This window comes from Oryctolagus cuniculus, chromosome 1 (assembly GCF_964237555.1).
Source record: "Oryctolagus cuniculus chromosome 1, mOryCun1.1, whole genome shotgun sequence".
Taxonomy (NCBI): Eukaryota; Metazoa; Chordata; class Mammalia; order Lagomorpha; family Leporidae; genus Oryctolagus; species Oryctolagus cuniculus.
The window spans coordinates 30768513-30793534 of NC_091432.1; the positions used below are offsets into that span (position 1 = coordinate 30768513).

The 25022-nt window shown below is 41.6% G+C and overlaps 1 protein-coding gene across 13 annotated transcripts in view; it reads right to left on the minus strand.

Annotated features, from left to right (window-relative positions):
* The window catches only part of CD44 (CD44 molecule (IN blood group)), a 92248-nt gene that overhangs the window by 5362 nt on the left and 61864 nt on the right, over nucleotides 1-25022 (minus strand). For 7 of the 13 annotated variants that reach the window (XM_008269711.3, XM_051825940.2, XM_008269708.4 and 4 more), the window contains 7 exons: nucleotides 20719-20847; nucleotides 17828-17929; nucleotides 14933-15019; nucleotides 13850-14056; nucleotides 10720-10785; nucleotides 6588-6659; nucleotides 4257-4335 (listed from right to left, as the gene is read on the minus strand). In XM_008269711.3, the coding sequence (XP_008267933.1) occupies nucleotides 4257-4335; nucleotides 6588-6659; nucleotides 10720-10785; nucleotides 13850-14056; nucleotides 14933-15019; nucleotides 17828-17929; nucleotides 20719-20847 (742 nt within the window). Of the gene's footprint in view, nucleotides 1-4256; nucleotides 4336-6587; nucleotides 6660-10719; nucleotides 10786-13849; nucleotides 14057-14932; nucleotides 15020-17827; nucleotides 17930-20718; nucleotides 20856-22279; nucleotides 22409-25022 lie in introns of all 13 variants that reach the window. The other 6 variants (XM_002709048.5, XM_008269740.4, XM_051825938.2 and 3 more) reach the window with 6 other exon arrangements.

The window sequence follows — 25022 nt, forward strand, 5'->3', positions numbered from 1 at the left end:
AGAAGGCTGCAGGCAGAACACTGCTTGTATTATTTCACATTCACAGGAAGTACCCTGTGTTCTTTGGAGGAAGGTAGTCTTATTAAAGCGATTCCCATTGCCCTATCTACTGGGTAGTTGAGCTGTGGGGTGACATATAGTGGTATCTGTGAATGATGGTAGGATGAGGGTTCATGATATTGATCTAAATGAAGCTGATTTTGAACATGGATTGCATTCACCCTGTAGAACGTAGGGCTATTGTGCTTGGGCTGTGGCTTACCCCATTCTATGGCTCTCTGGTATCTGTCTCAGCTGTTTTAGAAGAGGGGGCGGATTCTCCTTAGGAAGTCCACCCACTATGTACTGCATGAGGCATTTAATAAGTCTCTTTCAGGGCAAAGTCTAATTTTCTCCACCTTTTAGCTATAGGGATTTAAGAAGGAATATCAGAGGCAGAGGGTCTTCAGACCTGATCCAGTGTAACCCCTTCCTTTACCCAGGAAGCCAAGAGTATGGTCCACAGCCACACTGTTAGTTACGGCAGCGCCAGAATCACCACTGAGAAGTTCTGTCTCCAAAGGCTGCAGAACCCCCCTAACCCTGTCTTGTCTTTGTTTCCTCTTCCTTAAATCTCGAGAATTAGGTGGGCGTACAGCCACAACACAACCTAAGAGGAGCCAGGCAGGAACCTCACCAGAAGAGGGGGGAAAGGCTGAATAGGGCTGAGAATCCAGGTAACATGCATATGTATTTCAGAAAGTTCATGAAAAATGTAATTAAAAAAAAAAGCTTTGCCAAAAAGTTTGAAATGCATGCAGTTTTTTCATAATGTGCATTCTCTGTGAACTTTTTGAAGTTCCTGTCTAAGCATGGATTTCAAAAGTTTTAGGCACCAAAATAAACTGGCCCTTTCATTTCATTCTACATGAACTTTTTGAGATACCTTTTAGGACATAGTAGAATTTATCTCTAAACACTTAGGCAGGTAACTTAACAGTGGATCTTGTGTATCTTCTACTTGACTACCCTTAAAGTTAGTTAGGGATCTCTTTGTACTGTTTTACAGCTCACTGTCCAACACGGTGGGCTCCAACCACATGTTGCTACTCGAATTTAAATGGATAAGCATTGAATCAAATTAGACATTCACTTCTTCAGCTGAACTAACCACATTTCAGGTGTTCAGAAGCTGTAGTGGCTACAAGTTATGTATCGGACAGTGCAGATATAGAACATTTCCAGCATTGCTGAAAGTTCTATCAGTGTTATTCTAGAACAAGATCAGATGAGCACAGATCACAGCAAGCTAGACTAGACTGTAAGAGAAGGCAGACACTTCTAGAAAGCATGGAGATTTTCAGGAGGTGAACCAGCACCCCTTGGGTTTATAGGGAAGACAATTATTCCTATGAATAAATGAAGTGACAGCAGGTGCACACCCTTCTGCACCATCAGCCCAGGTACATCCCTAAACCCTTCCTGTTGTGTGACACCTTCTCCAATACCTGCCTCTTGTTTTCTCCTCTTCCAGTTAATGGGAGAGATCTTTAAAGGGAAAGGTACCTCAGGGCTTCTTCTCTTGGGCTTCATCCAATGTTTACCATAAACACAACTGACTCCTAAAGCAATTTGCTCTGAAAGAGCATCAATGAAATGTGGTTTCCATGGCAAAGTTGTAATTCAAGGAGTCTGGTTACATTATGGGCAGCAAGGAAAGCTGTTGTGAGTTATGGCAGAGGTGATGAAAGCTAAAGAAATAAGAGAAATCCCCAAACATCATCTTTAAGATGATGTAACCCAGGGGAAGTTCATCATGGAAACCCCTGCACAATCCTCGCAAGCCAACTTTGGCGATGAACCATTTTTCTACTTTCCTCTCCCAACCATAATTCATGTTACAATGCTGGCCCGCAGATGCTCTCAGAACACAGCAGCTGACGTGAATTCAAAAGCCCATAGTGCCACGGAGCCTCAAGCTTCTTTTGGGGAAGGAATGGCACTCTTCACTGTTTTATCTTCTCTTTCACCTTGCCAGAGCTGGCCATCATGGGAGCCACTCAAAAGATGTTTGCTGAAAATGAAGGCCTCATGTCCAACCAAACTTCCACGGATGAACACAGGATTCAGGATCTCTCTTAAATGTGACTGCTCAGAGCAGCAAGGCCTCAGGCTTTTAAGAGGATTAAAAATGGGCTGGCAGCCTTAGAGACACGGTGACATTAAGGGGCTGTGTAGCTATTAACCACCCTGCAGCAGTGTGGCCAATCTGTTTTCAATTATCAAATCAGGACATGGTAATTTATGGCATCCAAGCAGCTACTTTCCGAGTGAGATACTTGCTGTGCTGGATGCTGCGTGTCCCTGTTTGCCTGTTGCTAGGGTGACTGCTTGGGATGAGAGGGAGGGGAGCCAGGAGGCCCCTGTGTGCTGCTGACAAGACAGGGAGTGATGTGGGGAGCTAAGCAGGCAGTGTACAGATTCCGGCTGCCCTGGGGGATGCCTGAGACACTTCTCGGAAGTCTTCCCAGCTTCAACAGCACCCAGGACCAACGGGTCTATGGTGACATGTGCAGAGCTTCAGCACAGTATACGCAAGCAAAAGTAGTACAGTCTAGGGCCTGGAACAAAACGGCCAATTCCAAACAATAGGAAATTCATATTTAATTGAGCAAAAGTAATTCTTGGGAACACAAGGAAGCTGAGGAGAAGTATAAAGACTCTTTGTAAAGGCTCCCTCAAGCCACATTATTTAAATGCAACTGAAAAAAAAAGTCTTTCCATTTGGTCTTAGCAGCCTGTTAGGAGTGTTTTAGATTTTCCTCCCTCACTTTTTATTGCTTATAAAAGATCAGCTATCATGATGAATGTCTTAAACTATAGAGAGCAACAAGACTCTTCAATTTTAATATAGGTGCTTTTATTAACCTGTATCACTATAAACCAGCATTATTTTATTTCCTCCACTAATCAGAGGAATTGTATAGGTTGTGGACGGCATTGGAATTAGCTGTTCATTGCTTTCCAAAAGCCAACAAGAAAGATTCTGTAATCCTCTCCAGGTCTTCTCCCAAACTGAAGGGCACCTTCTAGCCTGTGAGATGATCTGGAGGCACAACCAAGGGGGGCCCCACTTGGAAAGGATTCTTTGCCTTAGGAAAGGCATTCTCAAGGCACATTTACAGAACGTTTAACGTTCCTGTGCACAGGCTTGGAAAGTAACGCACCTGTAAGCGTCTGCAGTAGGAATCTTAAGACTTGTCCCTGTGGACGTCCATGCCAAAGCTCACTTCCTCCGGTGCTAGAATTACTATTTGCCCTCACTTCACTTTACATGGTGCTGTTTCTGGAGCCTGTTCCTGGCTCAAACCAGTCTACGTGTTGTGTAAATAACTTAGAACATGACGGGCCTTGGTGAAGGCAGGGTGCGAGGAGGGCCCTTCATGATGTGAAACAGCCCACTTGAGGGTCCTGGGGAATTGACTGTCTTCATTCAGACTTTCCCAAAGCAAGTTCTCCATTGTTTCACAGACCCCACAGGGAGGAAGCTCTTCCTAGGCTACTCCCTGAGTCCTGTCAACTGCAGCTTTCAGAAAATCAAAAATAAAGTCATTATAGAAAACCAGAGCACAAAACCAATGCTTGCTCCAAGTAAGGGTTCTGCAAGCTTCCACAGGCCTCTGATAGGCTAAAGGGGATGGAGAAACCCCTTGAATCTTTATACAACTCCCAGGGGGCACATTATCAGGAATCTGGAGTCAGGAGCTACAGCGGGACTTGGACCCAAGCAACCCAATATAGGATGCATACATTCCAAGGGGGTATCTTAATCTCTAAGCCAAATGCCCATTCCTACTTCCATTTTCTCCATGAGGTTTTTGAAGGCCCCTTGTACTGAGCCTTCCTAGGGAGATAGTTTATTTGTGATTTTTATGACTCCACGGGATTTCATCCTGAAACAATCAAGAGCTACGAAAGTCTCAGCCACTATTTAAAAGTGATACTCCAAACACCCACAGGTGTCACTTTTTGTAATGAATGGGACAGAGAAGGGTCTCTTACACCACCTGGTGCACCTGGTTCCCTGGGAGCTGTTGGCACACACAGCCTCTGGTGCTGGAGGTCTGAGGTTGGGTCTGAGGTTCTGCATTCCCAACAAGCTCTCAGTGGGTTGCGGCTGCTGGCTGCGTGGGCTACACTCTGAGCGTCAGGGAGACAAAGCCTCGGTTTCACTGATGCCCTGTCAAACTGGAAGGTCCCAAGCAGCCTTCTCTTACCTTCTTCGACTGTTGACCGCGATGCAAACCGCAAGAATCAAGGCCAGGGCCAAGAGGGATGCCAGGATGATCAGCCATTCTGTGTGAGTGAACCACAAGATATGCATGAACTTCCCGCACAAGCTGTGTGAAACCAGCACTTTACTGCAAAAATTGCCCTGAGCCAAATGAGGACCCCAGGCAGCGTGGCAAAGGGGTCTGACCCACAGGTCTGGCCGACCGGTAGATAATCCCACAAGGGCAATCTTATTGTAGGCGTTTGTCCAGCAGACTTATATTAATCTTTTATCATCAGACAGGATTTTCAAGTCTCTCCAGCAGAAACATGTCTCCATTGAGGTTTAGAGTGACTTGTTGAAACTTGTAGATGCCTTTGGTGCAATATTATTAAATAGATTAAAGGAAATATAGGCTTATAGGCTTCTTTCGCAAGGAACCTTTTTTTTTTCTATATACAAGGGCATCTGCCTTACATTTTATTAAGAAACAAAAATGGAGGCTACAATTGCAGTGTGTGGGCAAAGAACACTGCTATGGAGTGCAGAAAGAGGGTATATTTGTACACACTTGACAATGGCTTTCAAAATATTAATGGTTTTGATTTAGCAACTACATTTCCAGAAATTTATAGGACTTCAGAATTACCTATAAAGATGCTCAGTACTATGTTTTATATAATAATAAAAGTTCAAAACAATATAATATCTGACAAGAGGGGATTAGTTAAATAGATTAGGGTGCATCCATTGTATTATGTACAATGATATAAGGGGGAAATATTTAATGACATGGAAAACTATGGTTAACCAACAGAGAATGTTGACTAAACAGCACATAGGAAATAACCACATTTTCCTATATAAATTACATTGATAGTTGATAGCAAAACATGTATTAAAATGGTGATCATTTTCTGGATAATTAGATAATAAGTGATTTATATTTTCACTCTTTTGTTCAGTAGTATTTTCTAAAATATCTTCAATAATTATGTACCACTTATAGACTAATAAAATATTACATATTTGTTTTGAAAAATCAGACTGTAATAGGATTAAAATATGATTTGGTGATTTGAATTAATTTAGTTGCAAAGCGGATTGTGTATATTTGTGTGATAAACCAGGGCTTGGGTACAAAGAAAGATGGACAGTCATTTGCCATCCGTTTCTCTTGGGAGATCTTGGTTTTCCTGTGTGCTGCTCGACACTCCCTCTGTCTACCTCTCTCTGATTTAGATGAGCTTAGAGAGAGGGAGGAAGGCAGAGTAGGAGGACAGGGAGGCAGATAGGAGGATACTATTTCTGTTCTTTCTCCGCACCCAATCCCAGCCCTGGGGCTGTCCTGGTCTTGCCCTGAGATGTCACACACTCCCTGTCTCCAGAGCTGGGGAGAATCCTGGTGCCCAGCACGGCTTAACTACACCCCAGCTTGCCTTCCCCCTCCCCCTGGCAGCCCATGGCCCACTTGCCATGTGCTCTGGCCTCAGGTGTGCTCCGGCAAGCTGAGGCAGAAAAACAAGGCACATATCACGTTCTTCTTTTTCCCAAATCAGTTCAGAGACCTCTAAAGAGGGGGAAATTAACAGGGTAATTTCCAACCCTAAGAAGAACCCTTCCCTTTTGTAATCCCCCTTCCAAGTGCTCACTTTGGACTCCAAGCCAAAGACTTTGCACCAAACGCCTTGAATCTTGATGCCAGGAGAGCCAGGAGTCCTGCCCCTCTCCCATCACATACTTCCTGAAACATTTCTTTCTTTTGTCCGCAAGAGTGGACCATCCCCGGAGAAAAAGTCATTTGGGGACCAGAAGAATGTTTTCACTCCACTCAACACAATGGCCCTTCCATCTCCTCCCTTGCTGCAATGTGAGAAAAAATTACACACTTCACCCCAACCCCACAAATAAAGGGGAGACTGCACTGGGGAGGAAGGACCCTGCCAAGAACTGGCGTGCCCTGCATGATCACCCATTTAGGGAAGAAGCTGTCCATCTTTCCTGTTCCCCAAGCTCTGGTTCATTGCATGCATATATAACCCACTTTGCAACTAAATTCCTTCAAATCATGGCACTTCCTTGGGACACATCTAGCACAGATCTGAGTGTGAAGTCAGTCCATCTACAAGACCCAGGGGATTCGGGAAGAAAAGAACATTCTATGCTTTCATGCCAAGAGGCTGTAGTACTCTCAGTGGGCCTGGCCAAAAGGATTAATCAGGTTCCAAGGATAGGCATTTAGGAGAATGTGTTTTCAGTTGGGTCTCTTCCTTCCCAAGACATTCCAAAAAAGCTGTTTTAAGTATCCTCTTGTGATTCACAGTTTGAAACTCACCTGGAATTTGGGGCTTCCTGATGGGACCAGAAGTTGTGTTGACCCCACCATCTTGACTCCCACTTGAGTGACCTAAGTGGAGAAATGACAACATCTGTCAATCATAGCAGCACAGGGACCAACTTTTAACTCCTCTGTCACTGAGAAACTTTATAGATTCAAGTTGCACAGGTTTATAAGATGTAAGACAAAGTTTATTCCCCCTAAAAAAAAGGTTCATTGTGATTAAGGCCCACATTTGGAAGTGTTGTTTCCTATCAAGGAACATGAGAATGCCCAGGAGCAGTGTCATGCAGTTTTCAAGACCTTGAACTCTGGAGCTGGACAGCCCTGCATCTAAGTTCCAACTTTGTCTCTTGCTAGTACTGTGTGCTGGGTCAAGCCACTCTCTCAAAGTCTCAGTTTTCTCATCTATAAAATGGGGGATAATATTAGAATCCACTTCATAACTTTACAGAGTTTTAAAGAAAGACACAAAAATAGTGGTAGTGTATGGTGGTTGTTTTCTATTTTCAATTCAGGGCCTTGCTACTCAAAGTACGGCCCCTGAACCAATAGAAGAGACATCACTTGGGAACTTGCTAGGGATGCAGAATCTCAAGTCTTACTCCAAACCTACCAAATTAGTTTTTAACAAAATTCCCTAAGGGATTCACATACACCAGAAGGTACAGAGTGAATCTAAAAATTACATCCAATATCATCATAGAAGCCAACGTAAAAACACACAAAAAATGAAGGCTTTGGGGAGCAATGGCCCCCTCTGTCTATGAAAAATCATCCTATTAGAATCCCTGTTAATATGTTAATGAAACACACCTGTGTCATTAGCAAAATGAACATTTCGTACTGCTGAAAGATCAAAATAAGGAAATGAACCAAACCCCTCGAGGAAGGAAGCATTGCATGACAGAGAGTCTACAAGTCAAAACCACATGCAGCTTGTCAAAATGAGGAAGGCAGTACATCGTAACAGTGACTTCTAAGATAGCTTGTGCATTAAAACTTCAGTTTTTCACACTTCCTCCACTGCTTCAAAACAACATTTGAAAAAGCCCCACTAAAGTGAACTTTTTTTCCCTCCCAAAAGAGAATGTGGCAGAATCCTAAAGGTCAATCAAGGGGAGAGAAAAAAAAAACAAAAACAAAAACAAAAAAAAACAAAACAGGGAAGTGGGCTTGGCTAATCGATGAATGAACGTGGCAGGGCCTCAACTGAAAAGCTTTCCATAGGCAGACAACCTTTAGACTGTACAAAGCAAACACCAAAAGCTTGATTACAATTGTTATTTTGGGTAGAATGGCTCCTGTTCATGCAACTTGATGTTTTTGCTAAAACTCAAAATGGGGCAAATTCTTACCAGATGTCTGGCTGTTTCAGCACTCCCCATCCCATTTTGACAGGGGCCTTTTACTCCACAAGCCTACGACAGAGTCCAAGGCATTTTTCTCCCTCCCTTCCAGTGTCCTTGGTTGTTGGCAGGTGCACAAGTCATGTGATATTGGCCATCTAAATTGCAGATCTTTGGCCTGGAAAACCACCTACAGGGAACAGTCAACTCTTGCTGGCCTGCTTTCTGACTCACAGCAGCCTTTGATATTTGAAAGGGAGGCCATTAATGGATCATAATCTCTATTTTGATTTTCAAAAAAAAAAAATGCCCCCAGCAAGGAAAGATCTGAGTGTGTGTAAAACAAGATGAAACCTCCTGTTTGAACAATAGACACCTGCACAGGAGCCAAACAAAAGAGACTGGTTCCCGCCCACCTGGTTCTCACTTCAAGCAAAAGCTGGCAAGGATGGACAAGAGACAGCAGGCCTTGCTTTGTGCCCCAGAGGTCCACAAATCTAGCCAGGGTAGGACTAGCTGGGTGAGCAAGTCCCACAGAGAGGGGCCTGGGACAGTGTTGTTGGGAGATGAGATCCAAGCTGAGACGTGTGCACAACAGTTTTGTTGGCTTCCATGGTGGGAAAAGCAGTCTGGCACAGATCTTTTAATGTTCACACGAATACTGGGGAGGGGAGAGGCTTGACTAAAATGCAGATTCTGATGCAGTAGGTCTGTGTTGGCTAAAGGGGCTGCATTTCCAGTAAGTTTTCAGGTGCTGTCCATACTGCCTGTCCATGTGCTATATCGAGAGTGAGTAGGGTCTCTCAGTTTTAGAGAGCATGCATTTTAAAAAAACGTTCCTTAGTGCTTCCAAAATCCATTCCTGATACCTTGCACAAGAACTCTAGGTCATAACTAGCCAGGGGATTTGATCTCCCTTTCACTAAGAAGGAAAACTGAGGAGGAGAAAGGTTAAGTGTCCTGCCAGGGGCCAGTGCTGCGGCATAGTGTGTTAAGCTGCTGCATGCAGTGCCAGCATCCCATATGGCTGCCAGTTCTCATCCCAGCTGCTCCACTTCTGATCCAGCTCCCTGCTAATGGCCTGGGAAAAGCAGTAGGGGATGGCCCAAGTGCTTGGGTCTGTGTACCCATGTGGGAGACCCGGATGAGGTTCTGGCTCCTGGTTTTAGTCTTCCCAGACCAGACTGTTGTGGCCACTTGCGGAATGAACCAAGCAGATGGAAGACCGGTCTTCCTCTCTAACTCTCTCTCTCTCTCTCTCTCTCTACCTCTGCCTTTCAAATAAATAATAAATCTTTAAAACAGAAAAGTGTCCTGAGAGGGGGCCTGAGACTTCTGTTTCTCCTTCAGAGAGGCATTTCTGATGAGCTGCCACTTCCCAGGGCCGCCACAGATGGACGTCAACGTCCATCTTCAGATTTGCTTTAAATACGTGGGCATTTAAACCTGCAGGCAACCCTTGCCCCAACATGGGCATGAAGGGGGAGGACAATGGTTGATTTGAATTAACAAACTGGTTCCCATGAGGTCACCTGGATTGGCGACGCTCAGGGAGGCAGCACTGGCATAGGCATCAGTAGGCGCAGCCTCCATAGTCATAAGTAAACCTCATATCAGACTCCCATTGCCTGAAGTCACATTTTCAATGGAGAGATATGAGTGCCTGTAAACAGGAATCAATTGAATAACACATGTGCTTGGCAGTAATTTCAGCCATTATGGAATGTTTTCTCCAGACTGTGTTTACGTAAGGTTAACACAGGGGGTCTTCAAGAAGTTCATGGAAAATGCACATGATTAAAAAATTATGCATGGACTTCAATTTATTTTTTTTGTCCAAAACAAGCTTCTTTTTCAATCCCATATTCCGATGAACTTTTTGTGGTATGCTTACATGTGACCCTGGGGCTTGAACTCTGGCTTCACCACTTGCTGGCCATGTCAGCTTGGCCAGGTTACCTACTGCTCATTGCTTAACTCACAGGTGAGCTGACTAAAGCTGAGCCTCCATTTCCCCATCTGGAATATGGGGGTAATTTTAGTACTTACACACACCACAGGGTTTGCAGTGTGACTAAATGAGTTAATATTAGATGAGCACTGAGAATTTCCTGACACGTAGTGTTTTTGACCTACAGAAATGGGAATTGCATTGAGCCAACATAATACATGTAAAGTCTTTAGAGCAATGCTGCTGGCACACAGGAATTTCTCAAGAAATGCTGGCTTGTACATTGTGTGCAACACATTCTGCAGGTATCTCTTGTTTAGTTTTTGAGATGATACCCTGGGACAATTATTATTGTTCCAAGTTCGTTGGCTTGGAAATTGAGTCTCAGGGTCTCTAAACATCTTGCTTCGATCATATGTGGAAAACTGGGCTCCACTCCAAGCCATTCTTATTCAAAACCCATGCTGTTAATCGCTATGGTATAGTGCCGTGTTTAATTGGGACCCTGCTTGAATTTTTCCTGACTTTGCAGATGGAAGGCATTCCTTCTGAGCAGTAGTTCTGAAAGTGCCATGCCTGACCCAGAAGTATCAGCATGACCAGGGAGCTTTTCAGAAATATGAATTCTTGGGTTCCCCCCTCCAGATCTACTGAATCAGAAACTGTAAGGGTAGGGCACCACTATGTGATTTAACAGTCTCCCTGCGAAGCTGAAACATGCCGAGGAAGTTTGTGAACTACTTCTGTAGCAGCCCTGACTCAAGGGTCAGGAATGATCATCAGATTCAATGACTGAAACAGTAAATGACTAAAGCAGCTACAGGCTCACCAGCTGATTCAGATCCGTGCGTGGTATGGGACCTCTTGCTGGGGTCGATGGATGAGCCTCGGTCTCCTGTAATGAGCGGGGAAGGAAGGTCAGTACTGTGTGCTTCCACTTCCATTGCCATCTGGAATTCCTTGCATTTGCATGTTCATACAGCCCACTGCAAAGCATGGTGCTTTTTTTAAAAAAAAGTCTTATTACTTTATTTATTTGAAAGGGGAGGGATGGAGAGAGATGGATTTCCCATTCATTGATGCATTTCCCCAAATACCCACAACCACCAGGATTGGGTCAGGCCAAAGCCAGAAACTCAATCCAGATCTCCCAAGTAGATGGCAGGGACTCAACTGCTTCGGCCATCACCTGTTGCCTTCCAGGGTGCTTAATGGCAGGAAGCTGAAATTGGGAGTGGAACTGAGACTTGAACCCAGGCACATCAATATGGGATGCGGGCATCCTAAGAAGTTTCTTAACTGCTGTGCCAAATGATCAAATCAGAATTTAATGTTCTAAAGGTAGGGGAAAAAAAACAATGATAAAAGAGGCTGGAAAGGGCCCATCATATTAATTACTGCTCATTGCTTAATCCACAGATGAGTGGGCTAAAGCTTTTAGCAAAATTAAGGCAACTGAGACAGTGCAGGCCATCAAAGATAACTACAGAAAATACTGTTTAGGTAGAAACCTGAGGACTGTGGCGAAGGACTCTAATAAAGACAGCATGATGTCTTCAGAGACCTCAGGTGGCAAGTAGACATGGTGTATTTTAAATAAGAACTATACAAATCTGCTTATGAGAAATGTGATTGCTAGAAATGGGTCTTCTGCCTCAGGGCATGAGACATTTAAAGAGAGTTCTTGAGACAAGAAATTGGTCTGTATTTAAAGATCTTGGGTTCGAAAGATGTAAAGATTCAAAGAGAAAAGTCCGTTACTTATTGAGTGAAAGGAAAAATAAAAAGTAAATGAAAAACAAAATCATGAGAATAATGCGTGTCTTAGTATTAGAATAACCTTCAAATAATATTTTTCAAAAGTTAAGTCTATATTTCAACAGCAATAGTTAATATAATCCCTTCTTCTCAAGTATCCATCATCACAGGGTTTTAGATTGGCACAAGTTCATGAATTGCTAAAATCTAAATTCACAGGCCAAATCTTGAGTTCAGTACATGAAAACTCCCCTCCTCACCTCATCACCCAGTTTTTTGATATATATTGAAGCCCTTTTTAAAAAAAACAATCACAGGACAAGGCAAGGGTTTTTGTAGTCATCCATTATGAAGGCATCCATAAGGAACACACAGTAGCTTGGTGATTACCGTTTCCTTGATTATAGGTCATCTGGGATCACTCCTGTAATTATATTGAAGAGGCAGATTGCTTTGTTCCCTGGCTGATGATCCAAATCCCTGAAGACAGCAATGTGCTGAAATGCCACACCAATATTGCCACTACCCAAATCACCAATGCCAGCACTAACTCCACCACCGTCCCTGTCACCACCACCACCACCACCACCGCGATTCCAAATGTTTTCATTCTCAACACTCAGCATAAAGACAGAGAAACGGTGTGGTCAGAGAAGAGACTTACATGAGTGTTTTGGAAGAAAACCAAGGATGATGATCAGATTACTTCCTAATTATTTAATTGGTGGAAAACCATGGAAAGTCTGTCCATATCACCATGGAATGTAGAAGGAATCAGCATATGTGAGTGCCAATTTTGTAGAAAGCCTTTTATTTGCTAACAGGATATACAAGCCTTCCAGGATAGGGTAAACAATTGAAATTCCCTTTTACAATTTGCATCCATTAGGTTTCACAATGGGACTTAATTCTCCACTAAAAACAAGGCAGCTACCTGAGACTCATTCTTCTGGGAGATATGGACAATGGTATTTGGAATTTTTAATAAGTGAAAGCAGACTAATGCTAAATAAAAGACTAAGAAGAGTTAGAGGGCTTTATCTTGTCATTATTGCTGAGGTCAGTATTTTTTAAACCAGTTTTCCTTGAAGCCCTGGGGTGTGACCAACCTAGAAGAGGCCAAGCGTGAGACTTTCTGAATTATCTTTTCCTACATCAGTCAGAGAATTGCAACTGCCATCTGTTTATAAAGTGGGTTCTCATCAAACACAATTTTTCTTACTTTTTGGGGTTGGGAAGCTCTCTACTACAAAAATAGATGTTTAAAGTCAGTAATCGTCAATATATTTTAGCAATTGAGTAGTAAGAAGCTCCTGAATGGTATTGCGAGGGGAAAATCAGTTTTTAGTTTCTTAACCAAAGTGAGCATTTTCCAAGTTCCGTTTTTCTCTGCATTGATTTCTTAATGCAAATGGAGAAACAAAGAAAGCAGAAGTTGGGAGGACTGCTCACTTGAGAAATAAAGTCTCAAAATGGACTCAATGTCAAATTTGACTGAATCGATCATCTTTGGTCATCTCTTATAATTAGAGAAACAGTCTCCATGCATTCCTAGGAGATTAAGTCATGCATTTTTAAGTATGCATCATAACTACAAGAGGTTTATCCACCAGCCCATCACCAAAAATAAACCTAATCTATTCATCACCAGTAAAAGATCATAATTTCAGTGCAAAGAAGCCAGTATATGGAAATTACCCATATGTTGGGTTAAAGCGCACTAAATAGGTAGCATAAAAGAGGACATTTCAAAAACCTCATAGAAAAAGCAGAATTAAAAATACAGTTATTTTGGTACACAAAATTTGAAATGTATTCATTGTTTTTTCATAATATGCATTTTCCAGAAACTTTTTTTTGGAGATCCTCATACTAGTTGAATCAAATGAAATTTCTGATATTCATGTATTTTGACCCACAGTAATATCATTTGGTTCAAAAATACCCTATGGTTCAATATATCACAAGATTAAGACAAAGAAATTCCACCATAACAACCAAATCACACATGCACACGCAAAATGGAAAGTACACTAGCAAATGGGAGCATCATTTTACCTAAATTAAATCCAAGTTTACTTGCACTAGAACTGATGTCCAGTGATGAAAGCCATTCTCTGGTTACCAACTAACCTTTGTAATATGAACATGCTGTTTTTCTCTATAAAGAAAGCAAACCAGTTAACAAATGGCCAAATTACCTGGTAAGGAGCGATCAACATCAGGGTTGGAATCCCCAACAACAGCAACTTCAGTCATTCCAAAGGCCCCAGTCCTAGTAGGGGTCACTGGGATGAGGGTCCTATTTTCCTTTGTTTCTGGGTAGTGAGGAGTATAACCTTGCAGGGAAGTAGTTGAGTCAGCAGGGAGATTTTCACCTCTTCTTCCTCCTCTGCCATGAGTCCTATCTGTGTAGAGGTGGAGTCCATGATAAACCCACATTTCTAAGATCACCACCCACTGTGTGCTTGTCTTCAGAATGTGCAATTGCTGCGAAAATTTGCCATGTGTTACCCATGAGCAATGAGCCAAAGAGGGAATTTTGTCACACTATTGAACAAAATCAATATTTTGCAATACATGCCACCTGGACATCACTCAACAGAAGAGTCTAGTTAGTGATCTAATACCCAGATGAGGTATTCATTACAACATCTACCTGGGTTATTAAGGTAAGGCTTATGCTACTACAACTGTGACCTTGAAGGCAACTCAGGCACTAGATAATCTTGAGCTCTTTTTCCATTGGATCCACCTTTGATGAGGTAGAAGAAACACACCATTGGACTGAAAAGTAAAATGGCATTGCCTGCAATTGGAATAACAAGTGCAAAGTTTCAAAGACCTGAGTTTGTTAATTCAATTATTCTTTGCCAGAAAGGCACTGCTTCTTTGTCACCAGTACCATGGAGCTATGGTCCAGAGGACAAATGGCAAAATAATGTTATTAATGCAAGGAATACAGAGAGTGAGATAGTCAGACTTCTACACCAATTATAAATCATACATAAACAATCCATTATTTTAAAACCAAGGCGTCCACTAAAAAGCTTAGGAAACCCAATCTTTAAGATTAAGAACTAAGTTTGCGTTTAAAGTATAATGGCTTCTAAGAGGTCTATAAAGCAGAAAAATCAGAGAACCATAACCACACGCACCTATTGCTCAAAAGTAACAGCGTAACAGCAGTCAATGGACGCACCACCACCAAAGACACTGCAAAGCACCCATAATTTGTTGATTTTCATCAATTGCCCAAGCTAATTGGGCTTTTTCATCCTTACTTCTGGATGTCAGAGAAGTTGTTGGATGGTCTTTATCTTCTTCCAAGCCTCCATGTAATGTCGAGAAGCTCTGGAGAGGGCTCTGCTCTGTTTTGATGAGGGATGAATCCAGCATTAATTTAGAGCTATGATACATATCCTGTTGTCTGATAATGAGGAGGATCAAGCTATATCAGTGGCAAAGAGATAGTTGCATAGAAAAGCCATTATGGGTGCACATTCTCGCTGGATTGACATAAATATACAGAAGAATTCTATCTTGCCCCTAGTTGATCCCTTTGTTTCCCAATATAAGCAATGAAGGTTAAGAGCCAAGGTGAAGTTTGAGCCAGAACTTTGCCCACCCTGGTTCACCCTGGCCCAATTGTAGTATTGTTCCCAGTCGCTCAGGAAAACCAGAGAATACAGAGACCTAGAAAAAGGGAATGCTTGAGTCCCAGTGCTCCTATCAACAAGTACTTAACTGGGGGGCAAGCACTGCGGTGTAGCAGGTAAAGCCACCGCCTACAGTGCCGGCATCCCATATGGGTACAAGTTTGAGTCCTGCCTGCTCCACTTCCAATCTAACTGTCTGCTATGGCCTGTGAAAGCAGTAGAGGATGGCCCAAGGACTCGCTTGGGAGACCCAGAAGAAGCTCCTGGCTCCTGGCTTCGGACTGGTGCAGCTCCAGCCATTGTGGCCATCTGGGGAGTGAACCAGCGGATGGAAGACCTCTCTCTCTCTCTCTCTCTCTGCCTCTCCTTCTTTCTCTGTGTAACTCTGACTTTCAAGTAAATAAAAATCTTTAAAAAAAAAAAAAAGAGTACTTAACTGGGGCCAGCACTGTGGCATGGCAGGTAAAGCTGCCACCTGAAACACGGTATCCCATATGGGTGCCAATTCAAGTCCCAGCTGCTCCACTTCTGATCCAGATCCCTGCTAGTGGCCTGGGAAAAGCAGTGGAAGATTGACTAAGTGCTTGTACCCCTGACACACACATAGGAGACCTAGATCAAGCTCTTGGTCCCTGACTTTGGCCTGGTCTAGCCCTGGTCATTGTGGCCATCTGGGAAGTGAATGTGTGGATGGAAGATCTCTCTCTCTCTCTCTCTCTGTCTCTGTCTCTCTCTATCTCTCTCTGTGTGTGTGTCCCTCTCTCTGACTTTTAAATAAAAATAAATTAATTTAAAAAAGAGTACTTAACTGTGTGTCAAGAAGTGTGACATAAGGAAAATAAATACTCTGATAGCCCATAGTATACCTGTAACCCCACAAAAGAGACGTTTATCCAGTATAGCCTGCTCCAGTAACTCAGATCAAATTTATTTATTTATTTATTTATTTTGACAGGCAGAGTGGACAGTGAGAGAGAGAGACAGAGAGAAAGGTCTTCCTTTGCCGTTGGTTCACCCTCCAATGGCCGCCGTGGCCGGTGCGCTGCGGCCGGCGCACCGCGCTGATCCTATGGCAGGAGCCAGGTGCTTCTCCTGGTCTCCCATGCAGGTGCAGGGCCCAAGCACTTGGGCCATCCTCCACTGCACTCCCGGGCCATAGCAGAGAGCTGGCCTGGAAGAGGGGCAACCGGGACAGAATCTGGTGCCCCGACCAGGACTAGAACCCAGAGTGCCGGCGCCGCAGGCGGAGGATTAGCCTAGTGAGCCGTGGCACCGGCCACTCAGATCAAATTTATACAAGGAAATATTTAACTCTTTTCAGAAGACAATTAAAATAACCATTTTACTCTATTTGTAGGTGTTTTTTTTTTTTTTTAATTTCATCTGTGGATGGGATTCCTATCATTGCATGAAGGAAACGCTTGCCTGGGCAAACACAAGGCTCCCAGTGACATTGATCAATTTGAAGTTGAACCATAGCCCATCTCCAAAATCACTTTGGCTGTTTTGAGTTCATTTCCCTTGTATTCTTCTAAGAAGGGTACTGACCTCTGAGTTGCAGGTGCAAGCAATCCATAAAGCAATCACTTAAGTCATGTCCACCACCAAATAAATAACATAACCAGGACAGAAACATTCACCAAATTCCAAACCCCAGCCTCAGTATAGAAGTCAACAGAGATAGAATAGAAACCTGAGTCCTTCATTGGCAGGGGCCATTCACAATTATTTGTATCTGCTTTTAAGCTTAATGCTGTGCTGTGTACATCACTGACAATCAACACATTTCACTTGCATAAGGGCTAATACAAAGGACTCTACTCGTGTGTAGCAAGCAGTGAAATGACATCTTCTTAATTTTGGATTTCATTCAAATTCTTCCAAGAAATTATGAGTGATTTTGGGCAAGTTGCTAGTATATCCATGTACATATGGTAGAAATTAAGGCTACTAGAAGTTTAACACTGCTCCCTTCTGGAAATTTAGCAATAGAGATGTTAGTAACAGTTCCTTTTTTGCTCCAAGGACCTTGCCACCTTAGTCAATTGTCAACAACATGACTTCTCTGTAGACTGATGGTATTTCCCTATTCTCTGTGATTATATGGCTCCAAAAATGTCTTTTTCACAACCATCAAAGCAATCCTATCCTTGTCCTGCCTTAAGTGGAGAGAAAAAAGGAAATAAAAAAGAGATGGCCAATTTAAACATAGAGAAACCATCATCTCACCTGTGCTCTTGAGTTTCACAGACATAACTACTTAGAGTAATCAAGTTGAATAGAGTCCCCTACTCCTTCTTCCCTTTCTGAAAAATCATAAAGTCATTGAATCTCGAAGGCACCAAGAATGAAGGTGAAATCAGGTTTAAGGAACACCACAAGAATACAGGCACTGAAGACGGATTTATACTCTGGGCTGAGCTGAGCCACATGGCAAGAAAGGCACCATTCCACCACCAAGCTTGGTCAGGAGTTCACACAGGAAGACAGGTCAATAAAGGGAGATGCCATCATTCTTACGAGTTGTCATTGAAAGAGGTCCCGTCCTGTCCAGGTCTTCCACCAAACCTGTGTTTGGATCTGAAGTGGGCTGAGGCATTGTACTGAGACTGGAGTCCATATCTGAAGGAATTAAATCAGTGTTATTACCTGATTTCCCAAAGCACTACCTGTGAGAGTGGTTTATAGCCCACAGCTGAATTATTTTTATAGTCCAACCTGGATAAGAGGAATGAAAGCATGCACTAGTTCAGGTCTTCACTGCTTTCTTCAAAACAGTGACAAGAGGTAACTGGCTTTCATCTAAGGTGCACTGTAGGAAAGCTATGATTTTTGTTTGTGTTTTTTCAATCTAGAAAAACCTTACATGAGCACATGATGAAACTCTCAAGCTTTGCCAAGAGACAGAAACATAGCTCTTCTCTGACTTGCTCCATTCCACACACATGGCCTTTCTTAAAGACATATGTAATGGGACACATGGAGAAAAGACAAGGTACACAGGTACACATGGACAATTTTGTCACTTCCCCCTTAAGACCTTTCGTGTTAATAAGGCTTAAGACCTTTTGTGTTAATAGCCTTTGTCTCTTTTAGTTTCTTTTCATGTCATAAAGTCAACATGCAAATAAAAACACAAAATCGTCATCCCATGCCACCCAGTTGGAGGCCCCAGGAAGTACATAGGGGCAAGAAATCATAAGCGGTTGATGCCACTGAATCATTCTTTCCACAAACACAACTATGAGGCATCTTTGGAATTTAACACAATGCTGAGTGGTGCAGAAATTTCACTGAAATATTTATAAATGTGCTTTTAATAGTTATCACAGCTCTAGTCTAGTGAAATAGAGGCCAGGCAACTCATAAACACCATCAATACTTCTGGCTCTCCAATTCAAAGTCCACCCACTCTACTCCCTCTGGGGATATTTAATCTGTTCCAAATGACCCCAGAAGATATTACTGGAATATGGGATGCCCACATCAGCATGACAGCTTGCACATGCTAAAAGAAGAGAGAAATGAGATCTTTGGAAGATAAAAATAACTGATTGTACTATCTGATTTCAAAAACGAAGAGAGGTAAGATCACCCAAATCAAAATCACAAATGAATATTCTCCCAGAGAGAATTCTACGTGTGGATGACATATTTGCTCATCTTCACATCTAGTGGAATTCTTACATCCTAGAGTTGAAGCCAATTGCATTGCCTTTGACATAGTCATTCATTTAGCAGACTCTCCTTCTCTTCATCAATGTGAAGATTTATTACTGATTCTAAAGCTCTTTTACTGACTTAGTTTTCTACCCTGGATGTCATTAGAGCTCCCAGTAGCCAGGTACATATACATGTGTACTGGGTCTGTGAGTGTCATTTCAGCCACTCAGTGTAATGTATCCTAACCTAGCCAGGCAAAGGCATCTACTTTTGTGGCAAACAGATCCACCCACTTAGACTTACTCATTGTTTGCCTTTTCTTCTCTCATGCCTTTCCTTATGCAAGTCTTCTTCCTAGAAAACCTTTCCCCACACTTGCTTTCTCTATCTATTCAGGTTTTTTTCCAAAACATTAGATTCAATCTACCTTTCTCTGATGCTCTTTGGAGAAGGGTGGGGGCCTCTGAATTTCTTTAGTATTTTTGTTGCCAACATTCACATCTGTTACTTACTGACTCAGTTTGTCAAGTATATTTGAATGCTAAATATTTTCATTTGCCAGTTAAATTTTAAGTTCTTTGAGAGCATGGGCCATGAATTGTACATCTCTGTGTTACCAAAATGCCTTGCATATTAGAAGAGAATTAATATATATTGTAGTTTAAGGTATATCACATCACTAGTATTTGGGTAGCACATAGTTCCAAAGAAATGAAACTGCAAATTTGTTGGATTCACTTTGGAGATGATTGTGAGGTTACTTAATACCCAGCGTTATGTGCTCTTGAAATTCATTTCAATAAGGATTGTGTTATACATATTTGACGATTTGGGTCTAAATAGCATATTCAGTTCCATGACTGAAAACTCCCATTCCCATATTGGTTAGAATGATTTATCTTCCTTTTGGGAATGTTACATTTTTGTGTAATACTTGCATTTTGCTAAAAATAAATAGAACTCAAGTGACTCTATTCATTGGTATGGTAAGGAACATGAATCATTCAACTTATTAAAGATTAAGAAAGGATGGCTACAACTTACTGCCAAATTTTGAAGATTATCTCAAGTAAGCTGTTGCCTATTTTCATAAAGGAAAATTCCTTTGAAACATAAAAATTGGTGAAATAAAATAAAAAAAACTTAATTCTTGCAAAACTATAACTGGTATCCTTTTTACTATCCTTTTTAAAAATTCTTCATAGAGAAATAGGATAGAATGATATTTAAGAAGACAGGAATTTCATCTTGTGTAAAACTTGTCCATCCATTAAATTCACATTTATTGAGGGCCAAGAGTGGTGTAAATCCTAAATCACTGGGTACTATCTCTAAATGTGTGAAGAGTAAATAATAATGTTTTCTGAGCCTCTGCATTACTTGTTTGGCATAATTACTCATCAAGTTTTGACCTCTCAGATTTCTCTACCAAAAGCAATGTATCAATGGAAATCAGCACTGAATCACTGCTTTGCTCTGTAGTCAGCAGTAAATTACAAAGATGTCTTGAGAATGCTGCTTTTTCCAAAGAAATGACTTTCACGCCTAGGAGCTAGGTCTAGTTCTTAATTCTCCTGTCAAATTCTTCACTTTCAGCCCAGCACTTCATATTCAGATGAATTTGCATATCACTTCTAGCAAGAGTAATTTTTGAGGAAACCAAGTTCCTTAGGAAAGTAGATTGATCTATTTCTAGGAAAATAGCAGATTTCAGAAACATAGTACATAAAATGCTCAGAGGTTATTACCCATGCTTCTCTCTGCTGGATGATCTTGTCCCATTGGATGTGAAACTGGGTCGAAGAAATCAGTCCAGGAACTGTCCCATTGACTCTCTGTTGTTGTTTTTGGACTGGGATGGCTGTTGTGGGCTGAGGCTGTTGTGGTCATGCAATTCAAGTAATTGTTAATTGACACGTGCCAGGAATACAATGAGTTTGTTTTTAATACTATATTCTTTAGACAATACAATGAAACTATATTTCTGATATAGAGGACACATGTTTTAGCAGGTTCGGGTTCATTCATGCTGATTTTTTTAGCAATCAGCATATGAACTAGAGGACATAAAGCATCAACCACCTCAGCGGTAGAAAGAGGATTAGCAATAGACATCAGGAGAAGATGATAGAAAAGGACTTCTAGAACAATGCCATGCTGTCACAGTTCCCTAAAGGAAGACTAAAGTATAAGAACCTGAGCATGTGATGTCTTCTCAGACAACCACATCCCAGTGAAATGCACACTAAGCTGGCAGTGATCTACAGCAGCAATCAGGTCACAGTCTCTCAAGAGACAAATATGAAAGCAAATGCCAAGCATCTCAAGAGCATGAATGGAATCCATTAGAAGCCATACCTTCTAACAGTGGAATTTATGGCATAAATGATATAAGAATGTAGCACGTGCCTTTGCTCCATTCTGAGCCAATGGAGAAGTAGACACAGAAAAGCTTGCAGAAGTATCCCCTTAGAAACGACCACCCCACATAGCCAGTCACAGGATCCAATGCTTCACCTGGAATTCATCTAGATGTCACTGTTTACTGGAAGGACATTATGTATTATATTCTATACTGCAAATAGGAAGATTACTCTGATACCAAGTAATAATGAGTAATTCACATTCTTTATAAGGTGGGGTACATTTCATCACTTAGGTCACAAGGACAAAAGAATCATACATAGGCACTTGTAGAACCAAGGTATCTGGCATTCCTTTGAGATGATGACAAGACTTGAGTTTAATTTCCACAAAACTGTAACTCAAAAATAGAGAAATTACCTTTTTTTTGTAAATGTGAGAAAAAATCTTGTACTATAAAAAAGAAATTACCAACCAGATATGACCTGAAGAACAAATGACATCAGACAGGTGTCATTTTTCTAATAATATCTGGCTACATTTCTTCCAACACTGAGGTTTTGAAAAAATCTTTCACCCAAGCCACATACTTCATCAAACCCTATTGTAAAACCTGCAGGAGATTCCTTTAGAAAACAAAAGGGTGTATTTTATAAACTAAGGTCTCTCCTACAAGTTCACTAAATATCTACAAAACTAGATCTGGAAATGACATACTCAAAGGTAGATTCCTACTGCTTCTTTCATGTCTTTATAGCTATTCCTGTTCAGATGGTTTGTTATAAGCATGTAAGTTTTGGCTCTCTTAATTGTGACATAAGTTATGAAGAATTCAACCATCTTGTGACAATTTCTTCAACGTCCTTTAGTTTAGTGTCTTTGTTACCCAGAATTTAACCCCAAAGGAAGTTTTTCCTCAAGTTTTCTTGTGAAACCATCCATTGCCCGATGGCCCTGCTATTGAATGAGAATATTCTCCTGGTATCTGGAGGTTCCCCCCATGCCATCTGTTCCCAAACCACTGTTCTTTCTGAGTAGCTGTTTCTTCAGTTGTGCTATTAAGTGTCACCCAGGCTGTGAGAAGAATGTCAGTTGTGAGCCATAATTGTCCAGTTTTTTTGCCAACAGCTGTTACATGCATTTCTATTTTAATGTAGTATGCACATAAGTACAGAAGGCAGGAAAAGAAGGCATCAAGAAGAGAAGCTATGGATACTCTGAAAGGGATGCTAGAAACCAGTGGTACAGTCCTTTACATTTTGAAATGGGAAACTGAGACCCAAAAAAGTTTTATCTGCTCAAAATCGAGTAGCCATATTAGCACAAAGTTAGCACTAGATAACAGCCTATGAGTTCCCGGTATTCATCTTATTTTGCTATATGCTATGGGCTCACCTGTGGGCTCTCAGAGAGAACCACTTGTTCAAAGAATAATCCCTTTGCTTGCTCTAGAGCCTTTGGGAGAAGAAATACTTTGAGTAACAACTTCCAAGGTCACTGTAGTATCAGGACTTATGAGGACTTTTCAAATGGATCACATAACCCTAATCTCACACACTGAAAAGGCAACAGCCATGGATTTGTCCAGCATGGAAACGGCTGAGATGACTGGGAGCTGCTCCCCTGACATGATGTTGTGATGTGTGAGTGGCATCTAAAATTGCTTCAGGGGATGGTAATGTTGCAACAGCAGATTAAGCCACTGCTTGGGACTCCCACAGCCCCTGTTCAAGGGCCAGTTCGAGTACTCGTCCCTCCACTTCTGATCCAAGTTCTGTATAATGTGCTTGGGAAGGCAGCAGATGATGCTCCAATTACTGGGTCCCTGCCACCCATGTGGGAGCCCAGGATGGAGTTCCAGGCTCCTGGCTTCAGTCTGGCCTATTTCTGATTGTTGGGACCATTTGTGGAATGAACCAGCAGGTGGAAGAGTTCTCTCTCTGCCTCTCCTCCTCTCCCTGTCTCTCTTTGTTTCTGCTTTTCAAATAAATAAATTTTTATTACTAAAATCACTTTTTACTAAAAATAATTCAATGGAAAAAACTGTTCTACACAGTTTTGGCACTATACAAATTACAGAAGGTGTACGCGAAGGCTTAAAATTTCAACCAAAAAATTAAATAAATAAATAAATAAAAGAAGAAGAAGAAGAAGAAGGGGACAAAATTCCATGAGAGCGTCTTTAGGAAAAGTCGTGGAAGCCCACTGAGACTTTCATCTATTGCAACTCACAGCAAATTTTTAGTTCACCAGGAAAGCAAAATACTATAAAATAATTTGTTAAGCCAAATTTTTGTGACTTGTAAAATTTATGTTATTTCATTATCTTTGAAAATGGCATGTTTGATATCAAAGATTTTTTTAAAAATAAAACTTATTGTCTTACCCTTTATCAGCCAAACTATTACTGGGGTTAATGATTATCCAGAGAGGGGAAAAATGCCAAAATTTTAAGTCTTATCTCCTAACAAAAAATGAAGTTAGAAAAAAATACTAAATGTGATTACAAAAAAACTCAGATTGCTGCATTACTCAAAGTTTTTTTAAAACGGAAACAAGAACTTCATGCCTGTGTACATGCACATATGCACACACAACTCAACATTCTTAATAAAACTTGACCCAGAAACTCCTTTTTATGTAAATAGAAATAGGTTAACAGAATATAGAATTTTCATTTTAAAACAAGAAGTCCTGATGTTCATTTGATAAAGCTTCGAGGTTACAATCAGAATCCCTTTAGGATCTGCAAGTATTGGTGAGAAAATTGCTGCAGTTGTCAAAATCCATTATGTCTGGATTCTCATGATCCCCAAGTAATGATGTTCTCCAAGCACCTTTTGAAAACAAGCTCATTAATTCCAAGTCTCTTAGGTAGCTCTTCACTTTTTAAGTGCAAGCTGTCTAAAATAATTTCTGGCAGGCGCTGTGGCTCACTATGCTAATCCTCTGCCTTGCGGTGCCGGCACACTGGGTTCTAGTCCCGGTTGGGGCGCCGGATTCTGTCCCGGTTGCCCCTCTTCCAGGCCAGCTCTCTGCTATGGCCCGGGAATGCAGTGGAGGATGGCCCAAGTCCTTGGGCCCTGCACCCGCATGGGAGACCAGGAGAAGCACCTGGCTCCTGCCTTTGGATCAGCGCGATGCGCCGGCCGCAGCGGCCACTGGAGGGTGAACCAACGGCAAAGGAAGACCTTTCTCTCTGTCTCTCTCACTGTCCACTCTGTCTGTTAAAAAAAATTATAATTTCTAAGATCCATTCTTGGACTGCTTCAGAATCTTTTCAAAGATGCTTCTGCTTAATCTCCATTTTCTTTTTCTAACAGCAGACTTCTTTCTTAATTCAGTCCACAATCTTTATGCAAATACTAGATCTACTGGGGTAAGCAACAGGATGCAAGGCCTGTTGGACATATTCAGCACAATGTTCAGGACTTATTAACCTACGTCCTCACTGATGCACTGGTGACTGAAGCTTTTATTTTGTGGCCTGAAGTCACCCCTCAAATTATGAATTTCTAAGCTCCTTCTGGCTTCTAAGTAGATGACTCCTACATTTTCCCCTTAGGCTGTGAGAAGGATGGTTAAACCACAGTTTTTAAAATGCTACAAGCTGTTATCCCAAATAAAAGCTTCTTTCATTCCAAACAAGATGGATACTCTCAGAAAGGACAGATGAGAAAGGAAAAAT